At 35.5% G+C, this 12,193-nt stretch overlaps 2 protein-coding genes across 2 annotated transcripts; one reads left to right on the forward strand and one right to left on the reverse strand.

Annotated features, from left to right (window-relative positions):
• The first annotated feature begins 3,311 nt into the window (after positions 1-3,311).
• LOC117928995 (eukaryotic translation initiation factor 3 subunit G-like) lies at positions 3,312-7,666 on the forward strand. The gene is made up of 2 exons (XM_034849169.1): positions 3,312-3,808; positions 6,919-7,666. Exons 1-2 carry the CDS (start codon positions 3,439-3,441, stop codon positions 7,452-7,454), a joined length of 906 nt encoding a protein of 301 aa, XP_034705060.1. The 5' UTR covers positions 3,312-3,438; the 3' UTR covers positions 7,455-7,666.
• Positions 7,667-8,696: 1,030 nt separating this feature from the next.
• On the reverse strand, positions 8,697-11,466 carry LOC117929130 (wall-associated receptor kinase-like 20). Its single transcript, XM_034849347.1, has 3 exons — positions 10,670-11,466; positions 10,476-10,535; positions 8,697-10,113 (listed from the first exon to the last, which is right to left on the reverse strand). The coding sequence occupies exons 1-3, from the start codon at positions 11,433-11,435 to the stop codon at positions 9,050-9,052; spliced, it is 1,890 nt and encodes a 629-aa protein (XP_034705238.1). The 5' UTR covers positions 11,436-11,466; the 3' UTR covers positions 8,697-9,049.
• Between the last annotated feature and the right edge of the window lie 727 nt (positions 11,467-12,193).

A 12,193-nucleotide genomic window follows, 5' to 3' on the forward strand; every position in this document is an offset into this window, starting at 1 on the left:
TGTGATAGGTTAAAGGTTAAAGTGTATTAAACCTTATATTTAATTATTTTATATTTTAAGGTTTTATTTTTAAGGAATACAATTACAATTGATATATTTTTCAATTGCACCGTTATAACCTTTTTTTCTTATCTTTTGATTAATGAATTATTGAGTATTGATGCATTTCATGATAGTAGGATCACATTGATCATCACTTTTTTTTTTTTGTGCTCGTTGAGTAGTACCTATTAAATTTTTTATTGAATTGATTATGTTATATGGTAAATTATGAATCATTAGAGGATGATATAATCAAATAAAATTGCAATCAGTCCATGTTGTCCCATGGTAAAATATCCCTTCATAGATGAAAAATAATGATATTTAACCTTATCCTTTTGAGTTTTTACCCGTACATATTCCTGGAGGATGAGAAAAAGTAGATGTGACGAATATTTAATAAAATAAATAAATAAACAAAATGTGGGGTGGAATCAGTCCCCACTGTTCGCAGATGTGATACATGGGGCCCATGACCTCGATGGCATAAACGATTGAGTCCAACCATGATAAACTCACGGGTCGTGTCAGGAACCTTTCATAAAACCGCACATGGTAGTTAGCTCTTGGCTCTTGTCAGTCGTAGGTGTCATCACTTTGTATGGTTGCATAAAAACCCACGAGACTAGCTGTTAGAATAGCATTCTCTTTCCCCATTGATTTGTGTCGGTTAGGGCTTGGCAGATTGTATGTGGCTAGGGACCTCAGCATAAGGACAGCTCACACTGGGTGGTCACCGTCCCCTTTTTCTTTTTGATTCATATTTTTAAAAAACAAAAACAACATGTTTTCGTTATTTTTCAATGTATTTTAAATGAAGGTGACAAACAACTTACCATTTTTTATTTGGGGCATTTACGTAAACTTACACGAAACAAAAACCTCAAAAAATTATTTTAATAGAGAGTGCATTTTTAAGAGAATAATTCTCATTTCATGCACTAAAATAATATCTATATGCTCTTATATATGCATATAAGTTATCACCCATATCAATCCAACTCACATAAATAATGACAGAGTCGATATTCTACTTTAACGAACCCTATTTATATATTTTTTTCTAAGTTGAATTAATATTGAGCTTTAATCCAATAGTCAAACTTTCATATTATTTAAGGGGATAATTACCTTTGGCATTGGTTGACTAATGTGAGTAATGTGAGGTAAGTACGATTCCGGTGTATGAAATGATAATTATTTTTTAAAAACTGCATTTTCATAAAAGTAACTTTATTGAATTCTCGATTCATCCATATTTACATAATTCCCATCTTTTTCTTTATATATTAATATAAATATTTAATAAACCCTCACACATGCAATTTACATTAAGTATTGTATTAATTTTCAGGTGAAGATTTTATTCCCAAAATGAAGTTTATTTAAAATAAAATATTAAGAATTATTATCATAATTATAGAATTAGTGATTATTAATAGTGAGGAATCATGGTGGCTACTAGCCGGATTGAATTCCATATCCTTTGGTGGATTGGATGTTGAAGGGTCCACATTTTTTATAGCAAATAAGTGGGTTTTTCAGGCTCTATTTTCCATCATTACCTACTTTTTAAACACCAAATGTAGAAGGTGGGCAATCTTCCTGCTTTGAATATTAAAATCCTTTCAAAATGAAGGTGTTGGGAAAGGTGGGGAAAAACGACACACTAACTGCTTGATATAATGTAACCATCTCAAATAATAATAATAATAACAATAATACAAAATTTAAAGTATAGTTTATTAATGAGTATGAATGAGAAGGAATCATTTTGAACAAAATTTTAAAATGTGCTTAAATTATATTATTGTCTTCAAGTTTAAGTTTGAATCCAAACTGGAGACGAGAGTGGCACATGATTTATTTATTTATTTATTTATTTATGCTGCATTTGTTGGATTAAAATTCTGACTTAACATGCCAGTGAGGAGCCACGTGGGGCACATCCTACCAAAATCAAAACCGATGTCATCCCATGGGAGGATTTTGAAAAAATAATGCAATTAATTTTAATTTTAAAAATTAGTTTGATTTTTAAATAAAATTTATTTTATTTTTAAAATTTAATATTAATTAAATAATAATAATTTTAAAATTTTTAAATAAACCATTTCATCAAATAAATTTTATTATGTCCATTCATACATTTTAGTTCCTAAGGTAAGAAAAGCTTTCATTTTCATTATTAAACAAGTCATATTCATTTTATAAAAATAATAATCATGGGCATTAGTTAGAAATCTTTTCAAAAATAAAAATTTGTTTGATAATTGTTTTTGAAAACATTTTTTTGTTCTCTTGATAAAACTCAACCAATAAACAACAACTCTCATGTAATCGAAATACCAATCAACTACATTGTACTATAAGAATTTTTCATCTGTTAGTCAATTGTAACTCAAAAACTTTAAAACTGTTATACAGTTCAATAATAGTTATAGCTTGTATAAATAGTGAAATGATGTATATAAAGTAAGAAAATACAAGAATAAAATTTCTCTTATCTTTAAAATAAAAAATATCGAAAACTTGTTTGGTAACCAAAAATTGTTTTTTGTTTTTAAGAATATAAATCATTATGTTTTCAAAGATCATTAATTAGACAAACATTTAGAATGATTAAAAATAAAAATTACACATAAAAATTATTTTTAAAACATATTTAAAAATATTTTAAGTTTTCAAATAAACTTTTATTTTACAAAATAGCTTATAACAATTTTCAAAAACCTTTTTTTATAATTATTTTTTAAAACAGTTACCAAACAAACCCTAATTTATTTTTTAAAATAAATTTAGTATATTTTTTATTGTTCTTTTTATCATATGATTAATATCTAAGTAATAATTAAAAAATATGAAGAATGTTTAAAAAATTTAAATTATATATAGATATAAAATATGAAGAATAAATGAAAAATATTATTTTTTTATTTTTTTAAAATTATTTTTAACTTAAAAACTATTTTTTAAGAACGGACCTTTGTGATGTTTTTTTTTTTTAAATTTAATTTATTTATTTTTATAATTTTCATAACAATTGAAGTTATTCGTATGGTGCCTCCAAAGCCCAAGCTTCATAATCCTTTGTGGGCTGTTTGGGCCTATGGATTTGATTCTAATGTGGGCTGGGCTACGACTCACCTTCTACATTAATTTTGGGCTGGGCCGACGCTACCGCCTAACATCGCCTGATGAGCACATCTAAGAGATCAAGAATGTTAGTTGACACTTGACAGGGCAATTCAGAATCAAGGCAAAAAAACGCTGTCGTTTTGACAACATAACGCTCAAACGACGTCGCCTTAAGATCCCTTGTCATCTCATCACCTCCATCTACAACGGAAGCCGCACTTTCGAAACCCCTAAAACCAGTAGGGCGCAAACTCATTCATGGCGTTGGTCGACAGATCCGGGTCAAGTTGGAATTCGAATCCGCCGAAAGCGGAGAAGATCCGGTGGGGAGAGCTCGATGAAGACGACGGAGAAGACCTCGATTTTCTACTGCCACCGCGCCAAGTGATTGGGCCGGAAGAGAATGGCATCAAGAAGGTGATTGAGTACAAGTTCAATGAAGATGGAAACAAGGTCAAGATCACCACCACCACTCGTGTTCGGAAGCTTGCCAAGGCTCGCCTCAGTAAGCGAGCCGTGGAGCGTCGCTCATGGGCTAAGTTCGGGGACGCGGTTCATGAGGATGTCGGGAGTAGGCTTACCATGGTCTCCACTGAAGAGATTCTTATTGAAAGACCTAGAGCTCCGGGTACGTTCCTCTCTGTTGCCCTCTCTGTTTGGTTGCTGAGAAACTGGGGATCTTATCTTTTTATTATGCGGTAAAAGAAAAGTGCTTTATCATTCGAGTTGGTTTTATCTATTTGTTTATTTAGTTGTTTGGTTACCGTATCTTCTTGTTAACAAAAGAACTTAGATTAAGGTTCAATTGCATTTTTTTCTAGAATTTTTCCTTGCCGTTTGTGGATTCTGATGATCTTAGACAGATGAAACTCTGAATTTTTGTTTTGATTTCATGTTGTCTTCATTGGAAAATTTATAAACAATTCTTACTTTATTACTAAATGAGCTGGAATACTAAATGTAGTTTAGTAATTGGAAAAAAATGCAAGGAAGGAAAAAAATGCTAGATATTGTCTGAGAAAGGAACCAAACAGCAGGAAGGTTTGTGCAGAATTTAGAAAATTCTCAGGGATGTTAGTCTCCAATGAGTTTAGTATAGGACAGAACTCTATTGTCTGCTTTGTGGAAGTGTGTATGGTTTCACAATTTCAGTTAAACTGAGTTGATTGCATTATTTTTTGCCATATTTGGGGTTTGTATGCATAGGTTTGTTTATGGCAATCCCAGAAATTTGACAACTCAATTTCTCCTCCTGCCTCCTGTTTTATCTGTCAGGTTAACTGGCTCATTTTTCATTTACTTTTGAGTCATTGTTTCGTGAAGTAGCTTAATACTCGTACTGTGTCAATAATTTTTTTATTTGATTTGTCTTTATAATGAGCCTTCTCCAACAACTAAACCACCCACAATTTCTCTTTACTTGTAGTACATTTCCTTATACTTGCTCTCCATAGTGGAAATGTATTTTCTGGGTCAATGCCTGTTTTATCTCGTCATTTTTTCTTCTTTTTTTTTTTTTATTTTTTTTATCGGGGGGTGGGGGGGGTTTAGCCCAACCACAGGGCATAGTGTTGCTAAAATAGAGGGTGATAACTTTGCCCTGCTAAAATTTAATCGATTTTGAGAAATTGTTAGATTTTAGCTTGTGCACAATGTTTTGTACGGCTTATTTTCAGTGCTTTTGTTGGAGAATTCAGTATGTGTGCCACCATATGAAGATTACAAACATTATACAACATAGGCAAAAGGTCATTTTAATTCATTCTGTAGCTCTAATATATGTGTCAATGGTTTAAGTCAAATCAGCCCAACAAAACCCTTTATCCCAACTGTGGGATTTGTTATGCAAGTTTTCTATCTAGGATATGTGAACTTGTTGGTCAACATATTTTTTCTCACTGCCTCAAGTCTCAAATCTTTTTGGAGCACCTTAAACATGAATTGCACCACCTCTCACTAACCAACCATTGGCTTATTGCACATTGTAAACTATCTCTTCCTCTCTTATTCACAGTTGGTGCTACCTTCAACTTCTTAGTAATTTCCAATCATATTCTTTCTTGTCATGGTACTTATCCATCTTAACTTCCTCATTGCTGTCGAAGGAGATTGTTTTTTTAATGTACATGCCAAATTAGTCAAACTGTTCTTCGTCCCATCTTGTACCTAATTGGTGTAATGTCTATCTTTGCAAGGATCAAGGATCAATTCTGTTCAAACTTGATCCCTACTTTTTGAGCACTGATACATCCCAACATCCTCAGTTTAGATACACTCTTTTGTAAACATGTTGTTTCTTAACTATTTTCTGGTGATGATTAATAAAACTGATCTTATCATTGACCCTTCTGTCCAATCTGATCGTATTCATCATGCATCTGATCACTATACCTGCTCAAGGCCTATTTTACACAATCTCTACCTTGAACTCTAATAACTGAACTTAAGACAGAGCAAGCATATTTCACTCATTAGCTAGCTCTTCATTGTCAACCTCAACTGCTTATCATTTTCTCTCTAAGCTTTAATAAAATTACTATCGTGGATTTGGTGTTAGCCTAGGTTAATTCCAGCAGGTTCTAAATAATCTTTTTACTATTCTGATGAGCATATAAGTTCTTCCACTTCCCTGAAAGTTAATATCTTCAGTACTTGCTTGAGGAAGATTATTATCACCACAACCAAATATATTTTACATTTATTTTAGGTACTAGTTTTTCTCATTCAGATCTGGATTAGAAAATTACAACTCAATCCAACTTGGGATGTTTTGATGTGGGTAGTTGCATTCTTTGTTATTGTTTTTTGGGGACTTCATTTTGTACCTTGGGCTTCCATTGTTCTACCTGTCCTTTCCTCATGACATATCTGGCTTAGCATAGACAATAGAAATTGATTGCTGATCATAATGCAATGGATAACCTGCTACTGTGATGTCATCAGAAAACCTAAGAAGAACCATCTTCATTAGTTCATGACTTCTGATTTAAGTATTTCATCTTTCTTTTTATGTTCTGTGTCTTTGTGTGATATTGTGCTTATTAACCATTAGAAGACATTACTATCTATCGCTGCTTGCAACTGCAGCCAGGTCACCGCACTACCAAACCAAGTCTCCACTCCCTCACTGACCCACACACCGCTTACACAGAGCCACGATTGGCTCCTTTTGGTTTGTATCTGTTCTTGATATGAACTAAGTCACAATCTGGTAATGAGTCATCACATGGCATTATTTTCCTACGAAAATAATAATATCCTGTTGATATCATGTTGCATTATATGATATCATTCTGTCCCAATCCAATAGCAGGCATTAATATTTTATATATTCATATACATTTAGGCCATGAGCCCAGAAGACTGTGGTCCTGATATGGATGACAATTTTTTTGTGCCATTTTTTAGCTCCATTGCCTGGCAGACATAACATCGTTAATGATCATACAGATCTCTGTTCTTCAATGGCAACATTTTTTGTTGGGGAGAACTTTCAGTTTCAATATTAACCTTCTGAAATGGAGAAAGGGCTAAAGATGACATGATTGAGCATTATGCCTTTCAACAGCAATAAATTTCTTGTTTGCAGATACTGTCTTTCACAAAGCAAAATTTTTGTTGGTCGGTTCAAGTTGTATTTGGACTATGACTTCTTCAGAGATTATATTATCTGTTGCTTCACATACGGTTTTCTTATGCATTTTTTTTTTGTCCCTGCAAACGTGACACTGTCTTCAGGTACCAAAGCAGAAGAAACCAAGATTGCTGGAGACTCCTTGGCTCAGCTTGGAAAGGGAGGTGCTGTTCTCATGGTGTGCAGAACTTGTGGTAAGAAAGGTGACCATTGGACATCTAGATGCCCATACAAGGATCTCGCAGCACAAACTGATGCCTTCGTTGACAAACCTCCCGCTGCCGAGACCACTGTGGCTACTACAGGCACTGGCAAAGCCGCTTATGTGCCTCCAGGCATGAGACCTGGTGCAGAGAGAGTTGGATCAGATATGAGGCGCAGGAATGAAGAGAATTCAGTTCGGGTCACCAACCTATCAGAGGACACAAGGGAGCCTGACTTGCATGAGCTATTCCGCACATTTGGCCCAGTAAGTCGGGTCTACGTGGCGATCGACCAAAAGACCGGCATGAGCAGAGGTTTTGGTTTTGTCAATTTTGTAAACAAGGAAGATGCAGAGAGGGCTATCAACAAGCTGAATGGGTATGGTTATGACAATCTCATCCTCAGAGTGGAATGGGCCACACCCAGGACAAACTAGAACATCATACTTTTCTCCAACGTAAGTTAGGATGATCCCCAGAGAATCCACCGCTGCCTGTTTTCTGCCCATGTTTTTCCATTTGCTGTTTGGCCTCTGTTAAGTTTTGGTTTGTCACTAGGAATTATTTAATACTTAAAAAGGAATGATGCTAAGGTTGTTAACCTTATTATTATCAATTTCGAGGAATGATGCTAAGGTTGTTAACTTTATTATTACCAAACATAAAAGGAAATTTTCAACTTTGATGAAACATATTCTTACCTAACACAAAAGAAAAGCACAAATAAGAGGAATAAAAGGAGAAAAAGAAGTAGAAAATACGAAAGAATATTTAGTTAAAAGGGGTAAAATAATCTCTTATCTGCAAAAATATTTTGTACCAAATCATCCTTCAAATCAAATAAAAAAGAAATTTTAAGAAAATCTTCTAAATTTAAACCTATCTTCCTCTTTCTCTTTTTATAGTCTTCTCTCATTCATACCTATCGCCCTCTAAATTCAAATCTCTTTCTTCCTCTCTTTTCTTCATTGTCCATTTTTTGTACTTTGCTTCCTCTCTAAGTTTATGTTATCTTAAGAGATAAAAATCAATTGCAAAAATTCTTTAATCTTTCATTCTTTTTTAAGATTATCACATTCTCTATCTTTCTCATGATTTTTTGCAATAGGTTTTTTGTTTATTTTGATGGGGTTTTTTGTTGAGGATTTTTAAGGTTATTTTTAATTTTTTAGTTGATATTTTTGCATTTATTTCTTGTAAGAGTTTGTAGTGGTTTTTGTTGGAGGTTTATTCATTTATTTATTTATTATTATAGTTTTTTGTTGTTGATTTCATTTTCTTTTTTTTTTTTTTTTAATTTTTTGTGATTGCATTTAAACTTTTAGGAAGAGTTTTATCGGGGTTTCAAAGATAAAATGAAAACTTAGGTGGTGTTTGTTTTTTTACTTAATTTTAAATAGAACTTTAATGCTTAATAGTGTTAAATATTAAGTTGTTTGTTTTTGTTGTATTTTATTTCTATTAAATATTAAAAAGTAAAGAAAAACCAATATAATATTTTTTTTATTTAGAAAAAATTAAATATTTTACATTTTTCTATTCAGTAAAAAGTTTATAATAAATCATAAAAAAAAAATCAAACAAACAATCTAAATTCTGAAAACAAATTGCTTTCAGAAAAAAAAAAAAAAAAAAACCAAAAAAACAAACATCCTAATCTTATTTAAGCTTTTTCTAAATAAAACTTAATCAGTATAATTCTCATATCATTATAATTTCAGAACCACAGGAGAGCCTTCTCTGGTGAAAACAATGGGAAACAAGAAGGATAGCAAAATTACTCTGATGAGGCCAGTGGAAGCAAGAAAGAGTGCAGAAATGATCTGTGACAAACCTAAAGGAAGCAAGAAGGCCAGAGAAATTATTGTGAAGCAGTAAAGCTTCTTCCTGGGCAACAACATAGATCACCATAAAAACGGGTCATAATACGTTAACTATACAATACTAGTAACAATTACAAACATAAGCCCAGATTATTTCTGCCCAACAAGTCACTGGTCTAGTTTTTTTCCAAAGCAACTCTGTAATCAAACTACTGCTCTACCACCTTTGCTGTAGCAATACTTATGATATACCCAATCTCCTCTGTAACTTCTTTCATTGACGGTCGATTTTGCCTTCGTTCTTCCAAGCAACCCACGGCCAGAAATCCCATAGCCTTCATGGTCTCAAGCTCCAAACTGCTGGCCTGCTCTTTGAGTAATGGATCAATGGCATCCATCAACCTCTCCTCCTCCACTGTCCTCTGCACATAAACTGCCAAGTTCACATCATCAGCGGGTCGATTAAAATCAATGGCTTTCTGCGATGTTAACAGCTCCAACAACACTACTCCAAAGCTATAAACATCACTCTTATCTGTCAACTGATAGTTCCTGTAATACTCAGGATCGAGATATCCAAGAGTTCCTTGAGCACATGTGGATACATGACTCATATCAGTATGAGCCAACCTAGATAACCCGAAATCTGCAACCTTAGCATTCATCTTCTCATCAAGCAAAATGTTGCTGGATTTGACATCTCGATGATAGATTGGGGGAACTGCAGAGGAATGGAGGTAAGCAAGACCCTCAGCCGTGTCATGGGCAATGCGGAGGCGATGACTCCATGTAAGTGAACCCCGGCCACCAGGCCGTTGGCCTTGCAAGTGTTCCAGAAGAGTCCCATTTGGGATGAACTCGTAAACCATGATCGGCTGCTCCAGCTCCACACAGCAGCCTAGAAGGCGGACAAGGCTTCTGTGGTTCACTTGGCAAAGAATCCCCACCTCATTGAGGACCTGATCAGTGCCTTTTGCGTTGCCGAGCTTAGCGCATTTGATAGCAACGATGGTCCCATCATCAAGGATGCCTTTATAGACTTCACCATAGCCGCCGGCCCCGAGCAGGCGGTCGTGGGAGAAACTGTTTGTTGCTCTCTTTATCTCTTTGCCAGTGAAGTTTTTGGCGAATTTGCCACCGCCATTCGCGTTTAGGATCTCCTCTCTCTCTCTTGCCAGCCGGTCTTGTGCTTCCTTGATGCGCCGGTGCCGTCTGTAAACTAGAACAGCGATGGCCACTGCAATCAGGGCTGCACCGATGCCTACTGTTAAACCTGTAAGAATTTCATTCACCAGAATGTTAGGCGTTTTGATTTAGCACTTGAAGCTCATGCAAAAATGACAAACAAAAAATTCCCAGCATCAAAGTCTTTCAAAATTCTTCCTCTCATTCTTTTCCTGACTCAAATCCATTTGTGTATGGAAATGGATCAGAAAAACAGTTCCAAAGTCCAGATAGTTGTGCCAAACTGATTGATTAAGATAAAATACATATGAGGTAACCTCGCTTTCCCAGACCCAAATTGGGAAAGTGTAATGATGGCTGAACCACCATTTGCAGGGTCAAGAACGAAGAATTAACTTATAGACTATATTAAGATATGTACATATATGGTGGAACTTGGAAGAATCATACCTGCTATGAGTGGAGTCTTGTTTGTGGAACCACAACCATCTGGATCTTGACACGTCACATCTGCACAATAATCACACTACTTTTATCTCGTCTGGAGAATACTAAACAATTCTTACAACATAGTTTTGAAAATTAAGAGTCAATTTTATTTGTATTGTGCACAAATTTGAGAAAGCAATTGTTGGACAACTCACTCTGTGCGCATAATCCACCAACTGGATCCCACCAAAGTCCTGATTTGCAAAAGCACCGGCTCACCCCAGCCGTGGCTGGGTCCGGCCCACAAGTGGAGTTCATCCCATCGGTGCAGTCAGATTGGGACGTGCAAACCGGTTCCCTCGGAGACACCCACTGGATCTCCACGCCTGCTTCTGGCCAACGGTTCACCGGAGTACTCGGGTCCAGGTTCACGAAACTCCGATAAGCTCTGCACCCCGCGTCGCGAACCCGTATCGAATGCGACGTCGTAGAACCACCCGCCTTAAACGTGCAGCAAATAGGCGCGTCCTCGCACGCTGCCGCGTCTCGTGTGCCGTTGATGTAAGTGTGGCAGAGGCTGATGGAGGAGCAGTTCAACGGCGACCGGAGAAGCGTGTCCGTACAGTTGAGGTACATGATGGTGTTGCTGCTGGTGACGTTGAAGGGAAGGCTCTCGTTGAGCTGGATTCCCTGGTTGGGGAGATCGGTGGTGACGCAGGTGTTACCGGCGAAGCTCGCCGGCCGGATCACGAACCGTTGGATTTGAGGAGTGATGGATGAGATGGAGTAGGAGGAGTTGAGCGTATCGAATCTGAGTGTGCCCGCATCGCACCGGATCTTGTACTCTTGGTCGCCGCAGTCCGCTCCGGTGCTGAGCGGGTAGGGCACAGAAGTGTTGCCGCAGTCCGGGCAGCGATTGGCTGACATTGCGCACACTGCGCAGAGTAGCAGAGCCGCCGTGAAGAGGAGCAGGTTAGGCATTGGTGGAAATGTCAGGAAGCGCGGTAGCTATGACTGGCGACTGGTGAGGAGTTTAATTTATGAATGTAGGTGACGTTCGGGGAGGTTTCGTCAAAGTTTCTGACAGGATGGGCAATTTTGTCAAATCCTCAAACACGACTCACTTTTGGAAGCTTCTTTCGTCGTAGTTGATTTCTGATTCTTATTAAATTATTTTTTTTTTAATAAAATAATGTAATAGAATTGACATTTTGGTTTGACCCTAATTCTTTATGTATTTATTTATTTATTACTTTTCACATCATTTTCGTAATATCCAAATATAAAAAATAATTTCTAAACAGACAAGTTCAATTTTGACTAAGACTTAAACCAAAATTATACTACTCTTATTTCCAAGAATGCCCCTATAAAATATCTTCCATTTAAAGACGTAAGGTATTTAAGGTAATAAAATAAATTAAAATCATGTTTATATTAAATGAAAAATTAAATCAAATCAAGTCAACATAAATTGCATTGTCTTCTATTGATACAATAATTCAAAAAGTAGCCGCTTTGATATTATGGTCCAATTTCTACAAATAAAGTTAAAACATGTATTGTGTGCTTTTATGGGAATAGGTATTGGATGTCTACATGCATATAATATATATGAATGAAATATTTGGCATAATATATGGTATGATTTTAATATTAATACATATGGTATGATTTATTTATATGGATATGGTATTGGATATAAATATGGGTATATGACGGAAATGCTAATTTTAATT

This window comes from Vitis riparia, chromosome 13 (genome assembly GCF_004353265.1).
Source record: "Vitis riparia cultivar Riparia Gloire de Montpellier isolate 1030 chromosome 13, EGFV_Vit.rip_1.0, whole genome shotgun sequence".
Lineage (NCBI taxonomy): Eukaryota > Viridiplantae > Streptophyta > Magnoliopsida > Vitales > Vitaceae > Vitis > Vitis riparia.